General features: G+C 41.8%; 10 protein-coding genes across 12 annotated transcripts; 5 read left to right on the top strand and 5 right to left on the bottom strand.

The window, feature by feature from the left end:
- Positions 1–39: 39 nt before the first annotated feature.
- Positions 40–5154, bottom strand: SuUR (Suppressor of Under-Replication). The gene is made up of 4 exons (XM_032435216.2): positions 4827–5154; positions 4555–4754; positions 4315–4493; positions 40–4139 (listed from the first exon to the last, which is right to left on the bottom strand). The coding sequence occupies exons 1-4, from the start codon at positions 5152–5154 to the stop codon at positions 1772–1774; spliced, it is 3075 nt and encodes a 1024-aa protein (XP_032291107.1). The 3' UTR covers positions 40–1771.
- LOC6623577 (uncharacterized) lies at positions 427–1121 on the top strand. The gene is made up of 3 exons (XM_002047772.4): positions 427–620; positions 678–886; positions 952–1121. The coding sequence occupies exons 1-3, from the start codon at positions 427–429 to the stop codon at positions 1119–1121; spliced, it is 573 nt and encodes a 190-aa protein (XP_002047808.1).
- A 56-nt stretch (positions 5155–5210) lies between the features above and the next one.
- Positions 5211–5629, bottom strand: LOC116649766 (uncharacterized). The gene has a single exon (XM_032435235.2). It carries the CDS (start codon positions 5394–5396, stop codon positions 5211–5213), a length of 186 nt encoding a protein of 61 aa, XP_032291126.1. The 5' UTR covers positions 5397–5629.
- A 163-nt stretch (positions 5630–5792) lies between these two features.
- Positions 5793–7864, top strand: LOC6623644 (uncharacterized). The gene is made up of 5 exons (XM_002047770.4): positions 5793–6079; positions 6142–7141; positions 7197–7411; positions 7472–7665; positions 7725–7864. Exons 1-5 carry the CDS (start codon positions 5958–5960, stop codon positions 7775–7777), a joined length of 1584 nt encoding a protein of 527 aa, XP_002047806.1. The 5' UTR covers positions 5793–5957; the 3' UTR covers positions 7778–7864.
- Positions 7865–7942: 78 nt separating this feature from the next.
- LOC6623608 (nudC domain-containing protein 3) lies at positions 7943–9117 on the top strand. 2 transcript variants are annotated; one of them, XM_032435232.2, is made up of 3 exons: positions 7943–8137; positions 8197–8723; positions 8777–9117. In XM_032435232.2, exons 1-3 carry the CDS (start codon positions 7968–7970, stop codon positions 9061–9063), a joined length of 984 nt encoding a protein of 327 aa, XP_032291123.1. In that variant the 5' UTR covers positions 7943–7967; the 3' UTR covers positions 9064–9117. The 2 variants fall into 2 exon arrangements, with proteins under 2 accessions (XP_032291123.1, XP_002047805.1); XM_002047769.4 differs by having other exon boundaries at positions 7991–8141.
- On the bottom strand, positions 9043–10263 carry LOC6623575 (nurim homolog). The gene is made up of 2 exons (XM_002047768.4): positions 9835–10263; positions 9043–9769 (listed from the first exon to the last, which is right to left on the bottom strand). The coding sequence occupies exons 1-2, from the start codon at positions 10159–10161 to the stop codon at positions 9335–9337; spliced, it is 762 nt and encodes a 253-aa protein (XP_002047804.1). The 5' UTR covers positions 10162–10263; the 3' UTR covers positions 9043–9334.
- A 72-nt stretch (positions 10264–10335) lies between these two features.
- Positions 10336–10819, top strand: LOC6623500 (immediate early response 3-interacting protein 1). The gene is made up of 3 exons (XM_002047767.4): positions 10336–10493; positions 10550–10648; positions 10716–10819. The coding sequence occupies exons 1-3, from the start codon at positions 10406–10408 to the stop codon at positions 10769–10771; spliced, it is 243 nt and encodes an 80-aa protein (XP_002047803.1). The 5' UTR covers positions 10336–10405; the 3' UTR covers positions 10772–10819.
- Positions 10650–11601, bottom strand: Blos2 (biogenesis of lysosome-related organelles complex 1 subunit 2). Its single transcript, XM_032435234.2, has one exon. The coding sequence runs from the start codon at positions 11319–11321 to the stop codon at positions 10827–10829; it is 495 nt and encodes a 164-aa protein (XP_032291125.1). The 5' UTR covers positions 11322–11601; the 3' UTR covers positions 10650–10826.
- Positions 11602–11752: 151 nt separating this feature from the next.
- On the top strand, positions 11753–13905 carry LOC6623377 (2-aminoadipate transaminase). Its single transcript, XM_032435231.2, has 4 exons — positions 11753–12074; positions 12145–12266; positions 12327–12628; positions 12706–13905. Exons 1-4 carry the CDS (start codon positions 11913–11915, stop codon positions 13389–13391), a joined length of 1272 nt encoding a protein of 423 aa, XP_032291122.1. The 5' UTR covers positions 11753–11912; the 3' UTR covers positions 13392–13905.
- LOC6623534 (proton-coupled amino acid transporter-like protein CG1139) lies at positions 13378–19145 on the bottom strand. Of its 2 annotated transcripts, none has more exons than XM_002047764.3 (7): positions 18842–19145; positions 15319–15484; positions 15072–15258; positions 14385–15010; positions 14147–14322; positions 13927–14082; positions 13378–13864 (listed from the first exon to the last, which is right to left on the bottom strand). In XM_002047764.3, exons 2-7 carry the CDS (start codon positions 15480–15482, stop codon positions 13773–13775), a joined length of 1401 nt encoding a protein of 466 aa, XP_002047800.1. In that variant the 5' UTR covers positions 15483–15484; positions 18842–19145; the 3' UTR covers positions 13378–13772. The 2 variants fall into 2 exon arrangements, with proteins under 2 accessions (XP_002047800.1, XP_015031375.1); XM_015175889.3 differs by lacking the exon at positions 18842–19145 and adding an exon at positions 18660–18789.
- Between the last annotated feature and the right edge of the window lie 218 nt (positions 19146–19363).

Here is a 19363-nt window from a genome sequence, read left to right as displayed (position 1 = left end):
TAACTTATCCAAAATAAGGTAACGGGTCGCAATGGGATATTCAAGTTTAATATGTGTACATACATACATTTTATTTCTGATATTGTTTTGAATTATCGAATTATAAAATATTGGTTGTGTTTAAGATTTTTATCAACGTAGATCCGTTTTGGGTATGCACACGCACATGCAGGTTCAATTGTTATTTTCAAGCATTCATGTTCCATCCCTTTTGCACTACGCCACTGTCACAGCCTTTGATCCACTGAGATCTTTACCCATTGCCTTGTCAAATTTCCCTCAGTCAGTCTTCTGCTTGCCTCGCTGCTGTTTGGTTCGTCGATGGTCTGCTGAACAATTGTTTATTCTATCCGATCTCCGGTTCCCTTTTTTGTTTTGTGTTTATTTAAAATTCGAATAGCTCTGTGCCACAAACACATTTGCACCATGCATAGCATGCGTCTTTGGAATCTCAAGCGGCTCTCGTTGCTGCTCAGCGCGGTCTTCTTGATATACTTCTTTGTTTTCTCCGGCGGCTATCATAAATATCAAATAGACGGCGTTATCGGCAAAGCGAAACCGGAAGCAGTTTGGGAATATGTGGCGGACTTTAATAAAATGCGCTTGCTGAATCCCACAATGTAAGTACACTCATGGATCTCACATAGCAACAACTAACTGACGGCACAAATCGCCAGCATAAATTTCAAGATTCTGGCCGATCATGGCCACGCCCATGACTGGCGCTACACGGTGCAGTATACGGAACGGCTGTCGCACTGGCCCCACTGGCTAAATGAAGCCACCGCCAAATATGTGGTTACCAAGACGATGCCGGGTGTCCATCCACCAGCCTGGGCCATCCAATCGACGCATAAGACGTGCTTCTTTCGCGGACTTTATTGCTGTAAGTATGTCGGAATGTGCCAAATGTGCCACATGTTTGACTTTTCCAATTCTTTTTTCTCCCAGTGCACTCGCTTAGCGAGTTCAGTTTCAGCGCCCTCGGCAGCGACACATATGCGAATGAGAAGATCCAATATCAGTGCCCGCCGCTCCTAGGCAGCGCTTGTCGACGTGAGCTCGAGTTCCAGCGCCGCGCCGTTATGCACAATCTGACGCACATTTTCAAGCGAACCTAGCTCCAGCGTGCCACAAAAAAGCAAAAGAATCGTTTTCCATTCTAATCTGTTTGCCGTATATGTATTTCCACATCCATACACTTGCACATTTCATTGAGTGCACATAAACAAAACATTTGCATTTAGCTAAATTAACTAATAATTGTTGCTAAATTTATCTGAATTGTAAAAAACTGATTAAAATATGCATGTGAACTAAATGGACAATTCAAGCTCACAGTTGAAACTTTTAAATTGTTCAATGCTCGCCCCTCTGTATTATATATTTAAAAATATTCTTTGTAAACGGACGCTGTTAACTTGTCATTGAGGAACTTCAGAGAGCGCCCCTCACAAATTGATTTTAACAGCGTATACAGTGTATATCCCTTAAAGTCGGATATTTGTGATAAATGAATAGATTAATTGTCCCCACATTGCCGTCTTGGGGACCTTAAAACTGTTCTACATCTTAACAAATTATAGAAAAAATAGTAATGTGATTCTTACTCATTCCATTCAACAAGGTGTTTCAGAGGTATCTGGTTAGAGAAAATGGATCTCCTCCACGGCCTTGATATTGATTAATATTTTGGCAAATTGTTTAAACACGACCCACTGCATAGTCTTGAGTCTCATAGTCTTGAGTCTTTTGTACAGATCGGAGCACCTCACTTATCGAGCTGCAGTCGCTTGCGTTTTCCAGCTCCACCACTGCGAGCCATGCGAGCGCGCGCCATTTTGTCGGTTGGCACTACAGGCGTACTAGGCGCACTTTGGGATTCCCCTGACACCGCGGCTGCAGTGGCAAACCAACGTGTCAGTTTCGTCGACTGTGTGGACTTGATGCTTTTGGGTGACTTGCGCAGCACTTGACTGGCTTGAGTTCGCTGGCCAGCATCCTCTGGAGTGCCGCCGGAGCTAATCAAATAGTTAGTAATTTTGTTGCGCTGGGGCTGTGACTGTTGCTGCTGCACGGGCGACACATTCCCCATGGAGTCGAGACGCAGCCGACTGCCGAATTCGCCATTATTAGTTATCTCAAAGATGTCATCATCCAGCAAAGTGAAGCGGCGGGGCGGCAGCTGTTGCTTGGGGCTGGGCAAATTTGGCAATAATTGAACACCTAGGTCGCTATTCTTAGTATTTTGCGGCTCAAACATTTGCTCCAGAATGTCCAAGCAGGAGCGTTCGCGCTTCTTTTTGACCGGCATGCCAGCTTGTGTTTTGGCGTGCTGCTGCTGAAGCTGTTTTACTTCCGAGCCAAAGATCTTGAATCCCTCAAACGGTGAAACTGAAGGCACAGGCTGTGCCAGCGTGAGCTGCGATAAATCGGAGCAGTTGCTAAATATGTCAGGAGATTTGTTGACCGATCCACGTTGCTGTGCTAGCAACATGCCAAAACTGGAGGTGGTGGGCTGCGACTGTTGCTCCTTGGAAGGAGCTGGACGCTTTCTTTTTAATGCTCGAGTGCGTCGGCTTTGTGATTGTTTAGCAGATGGCTGGGAGCTTTCGTCATGCGAACTGTTGATGACCACTACATCTGACTTTTGTTGGGGACTCGGTGCGATAGCCACTTCCGAGTCGCTAAACAAATTCAAAGGGATGGGCAACATGAGTGGAGTTGCCGGCGGCACGTGCGGTACACGAAACTGAGGCAGCTCCAAGGATCCGAGTTCTGCGAGGTTCTCTGGCAGCTTTTGTGCGCATTGCAAATACGAATTATCGGACTGCAGGGAACCGGAGCTTAGTAGCTCTGGCGTGGCAGCTGGCGCAGACTTCACGGTTACTTCACTGATCTTTCCCCTTCTTTTATTGCTAGGTAAAGATTTCGGTTCTTTAGACAATTTTCTCTTCGGCGCTCGCCCTATCTTTTTAGTTTTCGGGTTTCCTTTAGTTGGTGTTGTCTTTGACTTTTCAGCCGTGACTGTGACCTCTTGTTTTACTTCCACTTTTTTGAGCTTGCTAGTTGTGGGCGTTTGATTTGTATCTGAGTTGCGTTTTCGTTTGGGAGTGACTTTCTTATCGTTGTCCAATGTCCTCCGGAGACCCATGTATTTGCTGTACGGCCGTGCATCCGCGGAACGCGTCATTCTTTGCATTCCACGCGTCTCTCTAAGTTGGACGCCAGTTGAAATATTTGCGTCAGTGCGTTTAGACCTGGGCTCGGTCTTGGGCGTGATTGGCAAGGGTTTAGGTTTATCATCTTTAGGCGTCTGCGGCTCAGGCGTTGGTTTTACAGGTGGGTCAAGTTTTACCTTGTTATTAGGTTTAGCACGCAACAACTTTATTTCTAATGGTGTTATCTCTTCGGGCGGCTTTTTAGATACTTCTTGCCCTGGTTTTGACGCCTGTTCTTTTGGTTTGTGCGAGTTAGTTGCTGCCTGTTCTTTTGGTTTGTGCGAGTTAGTTACTGCTATTATGTTTAGATCCTTTTGGGGTAAGCAAACACGACTTAATCTAACATTCAGTTTTTTCCCCTTTATTTTCGGAGTTGGGCGCTGCTCCTCTGCCTCTGAATCAGTAAGCTCGGCTGACTTTGCAGTCTGTGCACGTTTTGTGTATTTTCGCTTAGTTTTGGACGTTTTTGAATTTGTTGCGCTTAGAGCCGAATGTGTCGGAGTGATTGTCGGCGTGACTATCTCACAATCATCGCTGGAGAGCATAACCACATTAGTGTTTGACTCCTTGGCTTGTGCATCTGTCACGTGTGTGACTTCCACCTCGGGCTCCGATTCGGACATTTCGAAAACCAAAGGCTCCATTGCTATTACTTCATCACTGTGCTCAGACAGCGATATTTTATCTGGATCCATTTGCTGATTCGGTGCCAATTGTCTATCCCGTTTCGTGCTCATCAGACACTCGAGAATTTCATCGGTGCCTCCTGTGGAAGTCGAATCTATAGTTGAACCACTTAATATACTATTGCTATTGTTTTGTCCCAGCCAAAGCGTTAAGTTCCTCTTGTATTGTTCGGGTGTGACAAGTGGTAGATATGAATCAAACTGATGGCGATAACGTCGCAGGCGAAAGTCTCTGCAAATAAAATATATTGTTAGATCATTTCCATATGTCATGAAATCACATAACAAGAGACATAATCATTTGGATGCAATGAATTGCTTTAACAATTGATTGTAATTTTGAAAATGATTTCATGGCTCCAAGCAATATTATGTAATCGTTTGATTTACTGCTGATTTTCACCAACTTGATGTATTCGCCAAGAACACCCCGCTGTTTGTAGTACTCCTCAAGATCGACACGTTTGCTCAGCACCTCCTTAACAGCGGGCAGATGAAATTTGCGCTCAAAACTGCGAAAGCTCTTGTGCTGATGTTCCAGGCAGCCACCCAGGCTCATCACATTGTACAGCAACTTCACGTCAGACTGGAGAAAAGGCAGAATGCATATAATACCAAGTGTTCCTTTATAATTCTAATAATGCTACCGTTATGTCCACACTAGAGATCACAATGTTCACTTTGCGCTCGAATTGCTTGAGAAGCATGGAAGTGCAAAAGTTGTTATTTAATGTATAGCCACGATGATCGACAATGATGTAGTCAAAGTTTAGCTTGCTGAGATCGCCAATGCTGCGTAGAACGCTCCATTTGCTTAGATAAACGCTATGCGCCGAATCCGTACTGTCTGCAGATTGAAGGTGATTCAAAAATATGCTAGCTGATAAGAATTGGCAAATGAATATTGCAAGCTACAGACCATTGACGTCCTTTATAACGCACACAGGCAGGTCGGATAGGACGCCCAAGTGAAACTGCCAGCCAGCCAGCAACTGCTCATCGTTCTGCAACACAATTAATGTCTTTTTGGATATTCCCAGGCCATTTAGCAGTGCCACAACTGGCGCACTTTTGCCCAAGCCGCTCTCATCGTTAAATATGCAAAATTCTTGTTTGGACAGCCGTTCATAGAGAAAACGCACAGCTTCCAGTTGAAAGCACTTCAGGTACTGTGTCGTATGGCTGGAAATAAGCACATTCTCGGAGAGGCGCAGTTCCGCTGTTTGTTCTGAGACAAAGTGATACATTTGCCTGGTATTAGCCTTTTTTTAAACGTGCCTCTTTCGCTTTTTTTTTGTTTTTCTTAGTGGACGTGGTGCAGAGCCAGATAGATTGCCACGAGTATGTAGAGAAGTTTGAGGTATGAAAATATCACAAACATTGAAAACGAACCAATTATCATCTTTTTAGACGTCAACGGTCCATCGATGTAATCAGGATTAAATATATCCAAGTTGTTAATATTGTTGTTGTTGTAGACGACATGCATGTGTAAGCAAATTTTGCAGGTGTCGTGGGAAAAAATGCTCGCGTATTGTGCCGGCGGGAAAATTGTGTCTTGGACGTGTCTTCACGTTGTGGTGTATTTTATATTCACTATAAACTCACATAGATATATTAAAACGCTATTTCATCAACAAATATACATTCTTAAGCATATTGCGAATAAAATAAAAACTTCTTGTTCTTGCACCTTGCAACACTGCACTTTTACTGAATTAGCGATGGGTAACTGCCCACAACTAAAGATGGACGCAAGTCGATAACTTTTACTGCGATATATCGCAAGCATGAAAATTAATTGAACAAGCACGATATATATTGGGAATATTTATGCATATAAATATATCATATATAGAAATATATATGAAATATGAATTTTATCTTACTATTATTTTATTAAAGATCAGATAATTACCGGGCTACCTTTAATTTTCCGTATGTTAATACTATCGGAGCGCAGCCACAATTGTGTATCGTTAATGTCGTTACAGTGGCGACTCCACAAGTTCTTTGACGCGCTTGAATAATAATAATAAAAACTAGAACTATGCTCTTGCCTAATAATAAAAAGCCCAGTGCGAAAAGAAAACATGCCGAAGATTCTCCAACTGCTGCCCCAGTGTCTTCGCCTGCCAAAAAGAGAATGGTGGTCACACCTTGGCGCGACACGTGCGTTTTGTGTTATTATTTGTCCCAGGAAGAGTCTCTTACATTTGACAATCTAATTGCAGCACAGAGTTTAGCACCGTGTACGAATGGTTGTTTGCAAAGCAAACGACGCCCGCAAATTGTCGGAAGGCTCTCAGCCAGATGCGAATATGGAACCTGCGTCGAGGCAGTCTCTGTCCGGCTTCTGTGCTAGCCACTGCGGTGCTGGTCAGGGCCCAGCTGGAGGATAAGCAGGGTAGTACCAACATACAGCCAACGTATGCCAGCGCCTTTACGCGCTTTTTTAATTTCATGTCCTCGATCATGCAAAACTACAACATCAGCAGCATGTACACCACGGCACGGCAACTCGGCCTGCAATCCTTCATCGTCGACTTGAGACACTTGTGTGCCCATGGTCAGGAGTTGCCGCCAACGGTGGTGCTGCGTCACACAGCTGCACACTGTTTGGAATGGTTGCGAAACTTTTACTGGCTACCACAATGCGAGAGCATGAGCAATTTGGATGCCCCGAAGCTGCAGCGTAAGGATAAGGCGAAATTTCAAAATGAGCTGGAGATTTTGTTTGAAATGTTTGACTTGGCATTGGAGTGCCAGTTAAAAGGTGCCCAAAAGCTGAAGTCGGTCAGCAAACTGAAGCCCAGTGCGGAGTTCAACAAGATACGAGTTTATTGCTCCTCGAGGAAGCTGAAAACTACTAGAGAGATTATGGATACTGTGGTTACCGAGCTGGGCACAGCTGTAAAACGCCAAACGTCATCAATGAAGGATTTGCTAGACATATACATGACGGGTATACTTAAAATGAACTATTTACTTGGTGCTGGCCTCAGCCACAGCGAGGATGAGGACCTCGTCATTGAGGCCACCCAGGGTCTCTTTCGGCTGCTGGCCATGCAGGGTTACATTGAGAATTTGTTTGTAGCCTTCGTACAACTAACAGAGAATTCGAATGCGGATGATGAGAGGCGTCGTGGCGCAAGCTATTGGGCTACAAAAATGCTGCAGACCTTCGGCATGCTGAGCCGAATGAAGCGTATGTACAAAGAGGAATTGGATATGGTATGTAGCTGCTATATAAATTCTGAACCCTTACTATATTTATCTGTATTTATAGAACTCAAAGCTCAAGCCAGTGGATTTCTCGACACTTAATAAATCAAAGATATCAAAAACTATGCGAGCGCTGCTCATTCACTCGGGCGTGGATCTGGCGCTCACATTGGTGTTTGGCGAGTGTCCAAAAAAGCCGCGCTCTTGGGTATTTGAGCGAGAGTTTCTCATGAACAGGCTGGATCCCTTGAATATACACTCAGCCCCCGTCCTAAAAGGGTAAAATGATCAATATAATTAGTTGAGTGGGAGTTTAAACTGTTCTTATTCAAATTTCAGTTTGCTGCCGCTTGTGGTCCCGCCACTAACTGACGAACAGCTTGAAGATTTCAGCAAACAGTGTAACCTAAAATTGCAGGACACAAACGGGGAGCAAAAGATTATTGTTGACAAACAGTCTACGGATATCACCAAAAACGGGAGTCAGCACAAGCCAGAGGATGATGTTTTTGGCATTTGGTCGATAGAGAAAGGTTAGCACAAATTATAAATTGTGCTTATTACAATGCTTTTTAATATTAATCTATTTTAGAGAAAAACTGGTCAATGTGTGCGCTTGGAGTACTACCTACCACCTTAAATTAAGTTGAATACATTAGAAAAGCTCTAATTGCTGATCAATTTTTATTTAGCATTTAAGCCGTAAAAATAAAATGACTTGAAGAAAATTTATATATATTGTCTATATATTTCATCAACAAACAGTAAACAGGAAACACTATTTAAAATGCGCGCCCCTTAGCTGCTTCACTCATTTTAGCCATTCCCGACACTTATGATGGTCTTTTCCAGCACTGGCTGTTCAAGCCATATTTATTTTTTTCATACAATTTGGGAAAGAATTGAAAATGGACTTTCAGCGAAGCGATGCTATGTTAATGGAAATATTACAGGAGCGGAAAACCATTACTGGATTCTTGGACGCAATATTTGGTTTTTTGAGACGCAAGTAACAAAGTATTTAATTGATAAACTGGATAGGGTAACATCAAGATATTTTGCAGTACCGACTTTTACCATACCAAGAAAGATCCAGAAGACAAAATCGGGTTTCCGAAAGGATTGCGGGATCAAATTCTCTATGGCGCCATGCAGCGCTACGACCCCGACTGTTGGCTGCAAACTATGAGCGCGGAAAGCGGAATTGAAGACACTGGGGAAAATGCGCCGCCTGCCATTCAGGAAGTGTCTGTGGAGACTGATGAACAGACGCCTCCTAATAGTCAGACTGAGCCAAGTAGGGCTGCTAGCGATGTTAGTCGGGGATTTGAACCCGGCGACTTTAAGAACGGTGCTGCATTCGAGCATCACTGTTGGTCGCAAACCCTAAAGGATTTGGAAGTGCAGGTCCAGCTGCCACCCGGTCTTAAAACTGCCAAACAACTGTGCATCGATATCAAAGCACAGCATATCAAGGTGAGCAGTAAAAGTGCACCAGCGCAGGTAATCTTAGAAGGAACGCTAAGTCAGCGTATACGGCAGAATGATGTCATGTGGTCCATAGAAAATGGCCGACTGCTGATCTGCTGTGGTAAGCATTTCGAAGTAAACGAAGAACGTCCCTTTAAACGATAACATTTGTAGACAAAGCGAAGGAGCGATGGTGGGAGCGCCTGTTTGAGGGTGACGATGACATCGATATCAAGAAACTCGACTGCGAACGCTACATAGATGAGCTCCCACAGGACTCGCAAGTTGCCATTGAGAAGCTGCGAGTACAGCAAATGGCAGCGGACAAACAACAAAACGCTCTACACCCAACAAGCCCAGAGCAGGTCGAAACAATAGAACGCTTGCGAAAAGCGTGGGATGCGGAAGGTTCGCCATTTAAAGGACAGCCATTTGATCCGTCGGTGGTGCGAATGAGCTAAAACTTTATTAGTTACATTAGGTTACGAGAAAATAAACGTACGTTGTTATAAGTATATTCTTAACAAAGAATGAGTTATGGCTTAAGCCCAAGACGATGACGATCAATTTGTACTTGTGATTCCGTCAAAGGATAGATGAGGCACATTTGCTTCATCGGTGGTTTAAATGAGTTAGTAGTTTATTAGGTACGAGAATATAAAAAGGTATGTGGTTATAGTTAAAGACTAAACTAGGAGGGAGTTATTGTTCAAGATCAAGTGCATGATGCCCCTAATGAGCCTTCAAGCCGAGTTTTTTACGCTGCAGCTGCTTCTGCTGGTAGGCGACATCAGTGTCATCAGTAGACCAAGCTACGTACATGTACGTAGTAAGCAGGACAGCGAGCAGCAGCCGATCAAGGCTCATTACATTGGTGACAAACAGAATTAGAGTGAATCCAACGAAGGATGGATGGCGCACATGTGAATAGAGATTGCGCAACTCAAGCGACTTATACGCTAAGGGCTCCGAGTAGTTATGTAGATCATAGTAGGTCTGCTTGACGCCCAGCAATTCCACCGGATCCATTATGAAGGTGCCACCGTAAATGACTGTCCAGCATAGTGCATGAGTTATCACAAAAGTCCACCAGAGCGGTGCGCTCTCATCCACATTGATCTGCCAGAGCACAATAGACTGAGCTGGCAGCCAGTTTTGTACGAGATACTAAACGAATAGTGAGCATATGTCTATACGCAAATTCAAGGCTATTTTATGATTCTTGTACGCACATGTAAACAAAACGATGATGTCAGAGTATAAATAGTTCGCTCCGCGGGAGCCAAATGCAATTTACGCAGCAGATTCTTTACGAATGCTGACTTGAGGAAGCTGTGCTGAAATATGAATCCAATCACATAGAGGGTGTCCATTACAATTGGCCCATAGGCGGTTTCCAATCGTGACTTATTGTCCAATAAATTAAAGATCCAAGTGTGCGCATTTGAAATAGAACGCGGTTCGGAAAGAAAAATCGTTAATTTTCTGACCACGTAAAACGTATAACAGAATGTCGCTAGAGAGGCTAGCAACACAATAACCTTCGCAAAGGACGGCATTTTAACTTCCTTTTTTTCTTCTATTATTTAAACAAAATACAAAAAACGTAAACAACTTGACGCGACCAGCAGCAGAGAATAAGGCGGTGTTGGAAAATCTTTTTGCACTGGCAATGGATGGTCACCCCAGAAATCCAACAGCTGTTTGTGCGCGTCTTTTAGTGATTGGCAAGTGTGGCTTTGAAACTGACGTCAACAATTATTTAGTTATTTTATTTTATTTTCTTTTAAGTAGTTGAAAAAAATGTTTACACTGTGGACACTGATTGAGGCCTCGCTGCTTTGCCTGAATGCAGTTTGCATTTTGCACGAGGAACGTTTCCTGGCTAAATGTAAGTTATTGCAGTCAAAATCTTCCTACAACTGACCCAATGCAATGCACTTACAGTTGGCTGGGGCCGGCACGCCGGTCAGCAGGATTTCGGAGCGCCCAGTGCCAAGGATCAAGTCTTAAATCTCATTCGCTCAATTCGCACAGTTGCCAAGAGTGAGTTGCCATATATATACTTATATGTCCACAAGACTAACACGTGTCCATATTTCCCACTTTGCAGTTCCACTGATATTTCTTAATGTAATAGCGATTATATTTAAACTGTTACTTGGGTAAAACTTAAATTCTATTGTAATAAATGTACTAGTAATGCTTTTCGGAAAAGTCATGATCATTGCCCTGCGTGCTGACTCGATTTGCGCTGCAGCACACACTTAACCCGATTCTCCAACGCTATGCTATATGCATCCAACTTGTAAGCAGCCGCCTCCAACTTGTCCACTGTGTCCGATATTTCATCGATTTGCTGCATGAGCGGTGCCAACTGTTGAAATTTGCCGCACAGTTCGTTGGTGGATACGTTAAGGTTTTCGGCAATTTGACGCATGTCTTTATACTTGGCTATGGTTGCCTTGTTCATTTCCTCGAGCAATTTATAGTCCTCTAGCGGCGCATTAAGCTCGTGTGTTATATATTCTTCGGTTTTTTGGAACATCTTCGTGGCCAGTTTGCTGAGATTCGGATCATGAGCGTGTGCTAGCGCCTCGAAACTGGATGTTGAAGTTGACAATGTTGGCCCCCGCATTGGTGAGTCGAGTAAGGGGTTGTGATCCTGATCCTTTGCTTGAGCTGCATTAGCGCTTGTTGTTGGCTGCTCTTTTTCCATGTTGTACGAATTTTCCAAAACAATTTCACTAACAGCTGATGTTGCCGGCTCGTTGTGAGTGGTAAATGGCACGAGCACTGCGAATAGTTAACGCATGCGTTTCGTTGTAACTGGCAAACATTGTGTGGGTAAAGCTTGCACAAATGGTTACTCAAATGTATCGCCCTAAAACTCTTGACTCAAGATGGCATCTATCCGTATGACAGTGAAATCCTGGTTCATATTTATTCGCGAGTGCCTTATGCGGCCGAACCACGAAAAAAACAATAATTAAATAACACTTATGTTACGCTACAAGGACGATTAATTCGTACGTGCAGGATATCATATGCTATTGTCGTTATTTATCACAATCACGGTATTTATCACAATATCACTGTCAAAACCCCGCCATACTTTAAGAAAAAAGTATTATTTTGAATTTCTATTGCTTTAACCGCTGTTTTCGCTCAATAATGGGAAAACATTGATAAACATCGGGAAAAGATCGATAAAACAGAAAGAACAAAAATCGACGTACCGATGTTATGTTAACATTTCGTTTGGCACTAATCACTTTAACTTCGTTTGTCTGAAAGATAGCATATTTAAATGTCACGTCAGAATAAAGAGCTGATGCATAAGCATCTTTTTGATGGCACCGCTTGGAATGTGTACAACCCGAATCTTTTAAATCTAAGCGTAGGTGCCCCTGGCCCAGATCTATTGGAGCCCTGCTGTGATATTTTTCAACAGGCTACTGCCCATTGCTTGGTGAGATCTCAGCTACTCTTATCATTATGAGATTACAATTTTAATCAAAGTTATCTTTGTACATACCCAGGAACACGAAAAGAAGTCCAACAATTCTCTGATCTTTCAATATGGACCAACAAGTGGAACTTATGAGATACGCAAAGAAGTTGCCAAGTTCTTCAGCGAGATGTACACCAACTCCGTTAACTGGTAATCGTACTAAGGATGGAATGCATTGCACTGAATTGTTTTGAATGTGCTTCCTTTTAGCGAGGACTTGATAATGACAACTGGCGCAACGCAAGGCTTACATTTCGTGCTCTCTACTCTGATTGACTTTAGCGGTTATATCTTTGTGGATGAGTACACATATATGATTGCATTGGACAGCATGAGACACTTTACGAGTCTTAAAATCGTTCCACTTAAGCTGAATGACGATGGCGTGGATCTTGATGATCTAGATGAAAAAGTAAGAGGGCGTCATTTTAAATCAAAGAACAAGGAATTTTGGGCTATTTATTATACGATTCCCACTTACCATAATCCTACTGGCATATTGTTTTCACCGGGTGAGTACAAAAGATGAGATGAGTTGTTAATAGAGATAATGACAGTATCTTATCATTTCTGTGCACTCCATTTTTAGCTGTTTGTCATGGAATTGTGCAGTTGGCACGCAAATATGACTTTTTAGTACTGTGCGACGACGTCTACAACATTCTCCATTATGGCGAAAAACCCTCAATTGATCGTCTAATATCCTGTGACGCGCGTACTGATGCGGATTTTGTCGGCAATGTCATTTCCAATGGCAGCTTTTCGAAACTTATTGGACCTGGTGTGCGCCTAGGATGGCTGGAGGTGCCACCACGTGTCAAACCGCTTCTAGATAGCAGTGGAATCATTCAGAGCGGTGGTGGTTTCAACAACTACACAGCTGGCATTGTGGCTAGTCTGTTTGAGCTGCAGTTGGCGCAATCTCACATTGCACGGCTCCACGAAGCATACAAAGAGCGGATGTTGGCGACCATTGAAATACTGAAGTCGGAGTTACCCAAAAGCTGCCATTTTGTGCCGCCTAGTGGAGGATTTTTTATATGGATACGTTTGCCGGATCAATTAAAAGCGCTCGATTTCATGGAATATTGTATGGAGCGTGAAAGGATTACATTCATTGGAGGTTCACGTTTCGCTGTAGAAGAGGGCAAGGGACAGCAGTTCTTTCGTATAACTATAGGTTTCTACAACAAGGAAAAACTTGTTGATGGGGTCAAGCGTCTTTGTCTGACTTTGACGGATTATATAAAGACTGTTGACATGAATAATTGTTGATTTTATAATATGGCAATGAGTTTCAATTGCTTGTCTGTTGTTATCGTATTTTAAATAATCCTTATAAAGATACGACTTAGAACTTAATCAGCTATGTAGTTATAAATTATGAACATACGATAAAATATGCGTATGTAAACATTTTTGGGCACACTGCTTAAAAATATCACAAATTTGATCAAATTTTAAAAGTATTCAAGTTTAACTTTGCAACACCTCGTCTTAATCCACTCTTTTTTTTGAGGATGAGAATTTTTAACGATTTAGTATTGGATATTTTGTGCATAATACTTTGCTTGTACGACAACTGAAATGCGTGACGGCAAATTCGAAGGAAAAAAATAACAAATTTATGACTAAAAACAATTGTAAAATATTCAGTTATTCAGTGAATGTGAGCACAATCTCCTTGAGAGAGGTATACGTGCCAATTACAAGACCAAGAATGCCCACAATAATTAGCACAAAGTTGCCTAAGAATAAATTGTAAATAATTATGTTCATATACTTTAAAGACTTCGTCTTTAATACTCACTTAACAGCAGCCAGCCCTTGCTCATACCGCTTGTTTCGTACCAGTGCGTGCATATTTGAATCAGAGCTGGAAAGGCCAATCCCAGCGCGGATAAGCACAGAGCGCCAAATAGCGAAATAAAGAGCTCCAAATTGGGTATGGCTACGGCCAGGAGAACTACAAGACGATCACATGTTTATAAATCTTTGTTGGCTCATTAGCTTATTATTTAGCTACTTACACGTGATCAGCACAAGGCCCGTACGCACTGCATATTCCCAGAATAGCTTGTTACGCTGTGGACCTAGCTTCTTGCCAACGTAATCGTTCCAGGTGATGTCGATGGCCACATAACAGGCCAGACCGTGTGTGATATAGATGGCAAAGGCCAGCATGCCCTTAACGCACTGAGCTGGACTACATTAGAATGATAGACAATCATTAGTATATGTCAATAGCAATGTTAAAGGTATATTTACATCTCGTGCTCCGGCAAATTTAGGGTAATGGAGCCCAGCACACTGGAACCATAGTTCAGGTAACCGAACAGGCCCATGCCAACGTACAGGAACACAATCAATACCATAGATACATTTAGAACGCCGCAGGAACCGCCAAACTTGTGTGGAGACTTCATCTCATTCTCAAGCGGCAATATGACGCCAATGGCCTCCAATGCGAACAAAACCGTGCCAAAGAATAATGGAAAGTTCTCCAGCTTGCCAAAGGCCTCTTTGCCATCAATTGTGACGGGCTCCCGAAATATATAGTAGCAAATGAGGCCAAAGGACACCATAGTTATGAAATTGGCCAGTGTGGAGAAGGGCGCCAGGTACTTTAACTGGCGCACCCAGTTAATGAGTATCAGCGGAATCAATATGATGATCATGCAGAGACGCACATCTATGTTCGTATCGCAGACGGCATCTACAATGGACTTGATGTTGGACGCAACAAACACCACATAAACACAGCAGGTGCCCAGCTGGTAAATCAGCAGAAATACATTCACTACGGTGCCTATATAGGGTGCACAGGCTTTAAAGAAAGCGGGACCTTCACTCAGCGCCGTCTCCGCCACAGCCGGATAGTTCATACTGGGCACCTGTGGCAAATAAACAGTCAGATAGTGCTGTCAATAAAAATACAAATTGGCATGAACTCACCTTCCTGCGCCGACACAGTTCATATTCGGCTTTGACCAGCTGGTGTATGCAGTAGGTGCATATAAAACCAATCACAATGGTGCCTATGGAGCCCGTTACGTAACCGGAGTTCCGAAACGCATTCGGCATGGCCAGAATACCTGTGCCAAGAGAGCCCTTTAGCAAATGGAATAGTGTTTCCCAGTTGCTATTGGTGCCATAGAAATGTTAGGTTTGAGTGGCTTTTGGCATGTTTAATGTGGCTTACGTTGTTGGATGTGGCACCTCACGATGTTCGTAGGGATTGTATTCGGGATCCTTGGCGGCACCCTTCTCCGCCAGTTCCAGGGAATATTTGTTGCCGCTCTGCTGCTTGACATTGTCCACATGATCGCTGACAAACGCCGGATTGTTGTGTCCATTTTTACTCATTGCTGGCCAAGAGAGAAGAAAAAAAGAAATTCATTAAAAAAAAAAGCAAATAAAAAACGGAGGATTGCAGCGAAAACTCATTTGTGGTGGGACTATAATCAAAGGCTAGTCACGCAACAATGCACGTTATTTAATTGCTGACACTATCCATAGAGATCACGATCTATCTAAGCACAGCAAATGCAGCTGAAAATAGCTTGATATATTTCTAAATTAAAAGCAGACCCAGCGCAATGTCAAGTTCAGTGGGACGGAATCGTTGCCCCCGTCATATGAGCCACATGAGGGCATACACCGACTTTTCTGTGTCGGCTTTGAGTGGGTTTGCGAGTGTAAGTGTGTGTGTGCGTGTGTGTGTGTGTGTTAGTGTGAGTGTGTGCACAACATCGTCAGCAACTTGTCGTGAATGAAACGTGCTAACATTTTGTAATTGCAGCCAATTTTACTGTCACTTGTGAGTGGTTTCGGACTGGACTTTGTTGTGATTTTATTTAGCGTTTGAAATACTTAGTTATTTAGCTGTTACCGTTACCCCTTTTAAAAGACAAGACAATTATTTAGCTGAACATCAAGCAGCAAACAACAATTGCCCATGTCTTAATTAGAAAATATTTTCGTCTGACATGTACAATTTGTAGTTTTATTGCCCCGCTATTAGGCACCAGATCTCAACTAAGATAAAACCCTAGTCTCAGACTCAGATTCCCAAAAGCGAGAAATGGAAATTTTGGCAAATCCAAGCACACTTGTGGACTTACGACACTTTTTCCGGTTTTGCGAGTGGTGTGTGCAATTATTACTATATTCAATTGTACGAATTGACTTCTTGACTTCCACACATATGTACTACATTCAACTATAGTTGTAGAATCGACTGGATGCTTGCATGCTATAGAACGTGTATTATTCAAAGCACTTGCAATGCAGTCGCTCACTTACAAGAAATTTTGTGCTTGTGTTGTTAACTGTGGCAGAAGGTCGCGCAACTGATTCATCTCGAAGTTTGTCGCGTTGATTTTGGTTTTACGAAACAATAAAATTTCGAAGAGCTACGTTTCTCACACCCACATTGGCGCGGAAGTAGAAACGATGCAAATTCCCAAGTACAGCTGGTTTTGCGTTCTAGCCAAGATTATGTGGTACCCAGCAATCAGGTCTGAGATATGCGGAAGTCACGACCAAATGGCTATGGAAAATAGTTGTGCAGGCATATCTTCGAGAAGTACAAAAAAATTATGCAAGTTATTTGAAATTCTATGAAAAAACACGGATAATCCGGCACAGCACTTGATAACTTTCTAATCTATACATGTCTTACGTATCGCTATAAAATTTGAGTTGTTTATTTTTTGTTAAATCTTATGACTTTTAAAAAACCGTCACCGTACGCACTTTTTCTAGTTGTTGTACCGAATTTACCTGAAGCAAAATTCGCAGAAATATTTAAGATAATTTATTCTTCAATAATTTATGCGAAACTTAAATAAAATAAAGCAAATGAAAAACTTCATAGTTTGTTTTATTAATGAAACTGCAACCGGTTCAAACTGGATGCGTTGTTGTCACTCGCACCGAACCTTTTGCCAAAAGCAGAGGCAAGAAAAACTTGTATGCCCGCCAAAGACATTATACGTTTAATAAATTCCATCTGACATAGCACAAATCAAAAGTGATTTTGCCCAAATGCGCAATACTATTTAATGCAAATTTCGTTTTCGTCAATAAAATAGAATGAAAAAAGAAAAAAAAGAACAAAACAACTTGAAATATACAATCGATATATCGGCTGTTGTGCACGTGAAGTACAATAATAATAAATACTTATAAACAATAGCTTAAAACTCGATCGGCACGCGACATATTGTGCCAGAGTCTTGAGATCGGGCGACGTGGGCGAGTTCAATGCGCCAGGTTTACTGTCCGGCCTTAGCGGTCTTTCTGTTGTGGCATTTGTGATTGAAATTCAAAAGTCATTTGTCAGCGTCGTGTTCGCAATATCAATTGGTCGCTGTTGGCTGATGACGGCTTCTCGGCATCAACAGCAGCTTCTGAGCTTGAACAAGTTGTTGGCCTTGCTCCGCATTTTGTCTAAAACTTATTTATTCAAATTTGCTGAACTTAGAGTTGGCAAAACGTAACGCAATTGCTTTGTTCTAGTCAAAGATAGTTGCATTCAATGAATCATAAAAGTAATTGTTTTTTAACTGCGTAAATTACAAGCAAAATCTTTTAAAAGGGAAATAAGAGCCCGTTCGTTTCATTACCGTCAACACAAACTGTACTGTCAGCTCACTATTTAAATATTTATCGCGTAAATATTTATAAATTTAATTAAACGGTCATTTGGAACGCCTAGACTACAAATAAAATGCTGTGCTGTTGTATAAGTTCTCTTTCATTTGCAAAATATCAGATTATATATTAACGACTTGTAGTTGGTAACTGATGCCGCTTTATTTTGCAAAACCTGATTTAAAACGACATTTAAGCATTTCAATTAGGCCTAAATGAGTGACATTTTAATTATATTTCAAATCAATATTTAGCTCAAAGCTGACCGCTCAGCATTTATCAGATATCCCTGCTGAGAAGGACGTACACCTTTCGAAAGGGATGATTGATGGATTTTTTATTGTTGAAATTGATAAATTTCCTTTACGGGTTGTTTTTTTTTTATAACTTTGATTTTAACTTTGGAGGAAATTTTACAAATGTGAAAATTTGAAAATTTTTGTAAATTTCACATTAATTCGTAAATTGTTGTTTCTTTTAAAATGATGCTATATTTAAAATCATACTAAAATTAAAAGAATTATTTCCTGCTGAAACCGGTTTCATTAAAACAAGAAAAAAAAAACAACTCTTAAGCATCTTAAAGCTGGCTTTCGTAAGGATTAACGTATTTGCTTCTAGTATTTAATTAAATTAATGTTTTAAACAATTTAAAACATGTTTAGCGATGAACTTGCTAATTTGACACTCATCCCATTTTCTTATAGCTTTTCCGGTTATAGCTCAGGCTTTACACAATTGCCTTCGGTTTTATTATATGCTGATTGTTCTATTTTCGTTCACTATTTCATTTTGGTCAATGATTTCAACGCATTGTTGTGCTTATTTTAAATGCAATTAATTTAAATTTACAAAAGTACGTTTCAGCTAGTTTCATTCACTCACTCATCACGCTTTATCAGAGCCCGCACTGAGAATGTGCACTCGAGCTCGACACTGAGTTTTTGGAGAGAGGTTCGAGCTTCGCTTAGTTAGTAATTTGCAAACGCTGTCACACTTCCGTTGTTAATTAGCCGAAAACATTCTTGGGTTGTGATACTAAGATACTGTCTACAAATCCAACTTACCGACGGGCCTAAGAACAGATTGCTACCTAAAACTATAACTGAATCGGAAAAACAATATGTTTTTTTTTTTTCTTTTAAGCACAACGTTATAGTTTTCAGATTATGAATTTGCCAATGCAGCTTAAAATTTTGATGGGTGTGTTAAGGAACTTTTCGCAAATACCAATAAATGGGATAAACACATTGGTGAACCGATATCAAAACGAAAGCCGCCCTCCCGCAGGTGTCAAGCTGTCTGTATCTGACGGATGCGATCTACGATTGCAAACGATGTGATCAAGCTGCCCGCGCGCTAACGACTAAATCAGACCCAACGTGGGTCACCGGTTTTATGCAGTGAGCGAAATGTTGCCCACCGTTTGTAACGCCAGCAGCAGGCAACCAACCAACCAACTAACCAACCAACCACTCATGAATACTCGTTCTCTCAGGGTACGGGGTAGCTGCAGCAGCCACAACATCAACAGCAGGCGCATTAAATATCACATCCACTGACAAAATGTAACTTAATTTTTAAGTAAC

The sequence above is a fragment of the Drosophila virilis genome, chromosome 3 (genome assembly GCF_030788295.1).
Source record: "Drosophila virilis strain 15010-1051.87 chromosome 3, Dvir_AGI_RSII-ME, whole genome shotgun sequence".
NCBI lineage: Eukaryota > Metazoa > Arthropoda > Insecta > Diptera > Drosophilidae > Drosophila > Drosophila virilis.
This window is presented reverse-complemented; position numbering and strand designations above follow the sequence as displayed.

Coding starts and splice junctions, on each gene's coding strand:
- SuUR (XM_032435216.2), bottom strand. CDS start 5,154: ATGTATCACTTTGTCTCAGAACAAACAGCGGAACTGCGCCTCTCCGAG. Junction 4,755..4,826: donor CGTTATAAAGGACGTCAATG/GTCTGTAGCTTG, acceptor TTCAATCTGCAG/ACAGTACGGATTCGGCGCAT. Junction 4,140..4,314: donor GTTCTTGGCGAATACATCAA/GTTGGTGAAAAT, acceptor TTTTATTTGCAG/AGACTTTCGCCTGCGACGTT.
- Blos2 (XM_032435234.2), bottom strand. CDS start 11,321: ATGGAAAAAGAGCAGCCAACAACAAGCGCTAATGCAGCTCAAGCAAAG.
- LOC116649766 (XM_032435235.2), bottom strand. CDS start 5,396: ATGCATGTCGTCTACAACAACAACAATATTAACAACTTGGATATATTT.
- LOC6623377 (XM_032435231.2), top strand. CDS start 11,913: ATGTCACGTCAGAATAAAGAGCTGATGCATAAGCATCTTTTTGATGGC. Junction 12,075..12,144: donor AGGCTACTGCCCATTGCTTG/GTGAGATCTCAG, acceptor GTACATACCCAG/GAACACGAAAAGAAGTCCAA. Junction 12,629..12,705: donor TGGCATATTGTTTTCACCGG/GTGAGTACAAAA, acceptor CTCCATTTTTAG/CTGTTTGTCATGGAATTGTG.
- LOC6623577 (XM_002047772.4), top strand. CDS start 427: ATGCATAGCATGCGTCTTTGGAATCTCAAGCGGCTCTCGTTGCTGCTC. Junction 621..677: donor CGCTTGCTGAATCCCACAAT/GTAAGTACACTC, acceptor ACAAATCGCCAG/CATAAATTTCAAGATTCTGG. Junction 887..951: donor CTTTCGCGGACTTTATTGCT/GTAAGTATGTCG, acceptor TTTTTCTCCCAG/TGCACTCGCTTAGCGAGTTC.
- LOC6623500 (XM_002047767.4), top strand. CDS start 10,406: ATGTTTACACTGTGGACACTGATTGAGGCCTCGCTGCTTTGCCTGAAT. Junction 10,494..10,549: donor GGAACGTTTCCTGGCTAAAT/GTAAGTTATTGC, acceptor ATGCACTTACAG/TTGGCTGGGGCCGGCACGCC. Junction 10,649..10,715: donor AATTCGCACAGTTGCCAAGA/GTGAGTTGCCAT, acceptor CCCACTTTGCAG/TTCCACTGATATTTCTTAAT.
- LOC6623534 (XM_015175889.3), bottom strand. Junction 15,259..15,318: donor GAGGTGCCACATCCAACAAC/GTAAGCCACATT, acceptor TGGCACCAATAG/CAACTGGGAAACACTATTCC. Junction 14,083..14,146: donor GGGCCTTGTGCTGATCACGT/GTAAGTAGCTAA, acceptor ATCGTCTTGTAG/TTCTCCTGGCCGTAGCCATA.
- LOC6623575 (XM_002047768.4), bottom strand. CDS start 10,161: ATGCCGTCCTTTGCGAAGGTTATTGTGTTGCTAGCCTCTCTAGCGACA. Junction 9,770..9,834: donor CATCATCGTTTTGTTTACAT/GTGCGTACAAGA, acceptor CTATTCGTTTAG/TATCTCGTACAAAACTGGCT.
- LOC6623608 (XM_032435232.2), top strand. CDS start 7,968: ATGATGGTCTTTTCCAGCACTGGCTGTTCAAGCCATATTTATTTTTTT. Junction 8,138..8,196: donor AATATTTGGTTTTTTGAGAC/GCAAGTAACAAA, acceptor GATATTTTGCAG/TACCGACTTTTACCATACCA. Junction 8,724..8,776: donor CCGACTGCTGATCTGCTGTG/GTAAGCATTTCG, acceptor TAACATTTGTAG/ACAAAGCGAAGGAGCGATGG.
- LOC6623644 (XM_002047770.4), top strand. CDS start 5,958: ATGCTCTTGCCTAATAATAAAAAGCCCAGTGCGAAAAGAAAACATGCC. Junction 7,142..7,196: donor ACAAAGAGGAATTGGATATG/GTATGTAGCTGC, acceptor CTGTATTTATAG/AACTCAAAGCTCAAGCCAGT. Junction 7,666..7,724: donor CATTTGGTCGATAGAGAAAG/GTTAGCACAAAT, acceptor AATCTATTTTAG/AGAAAAACTGGTCAATGTGT.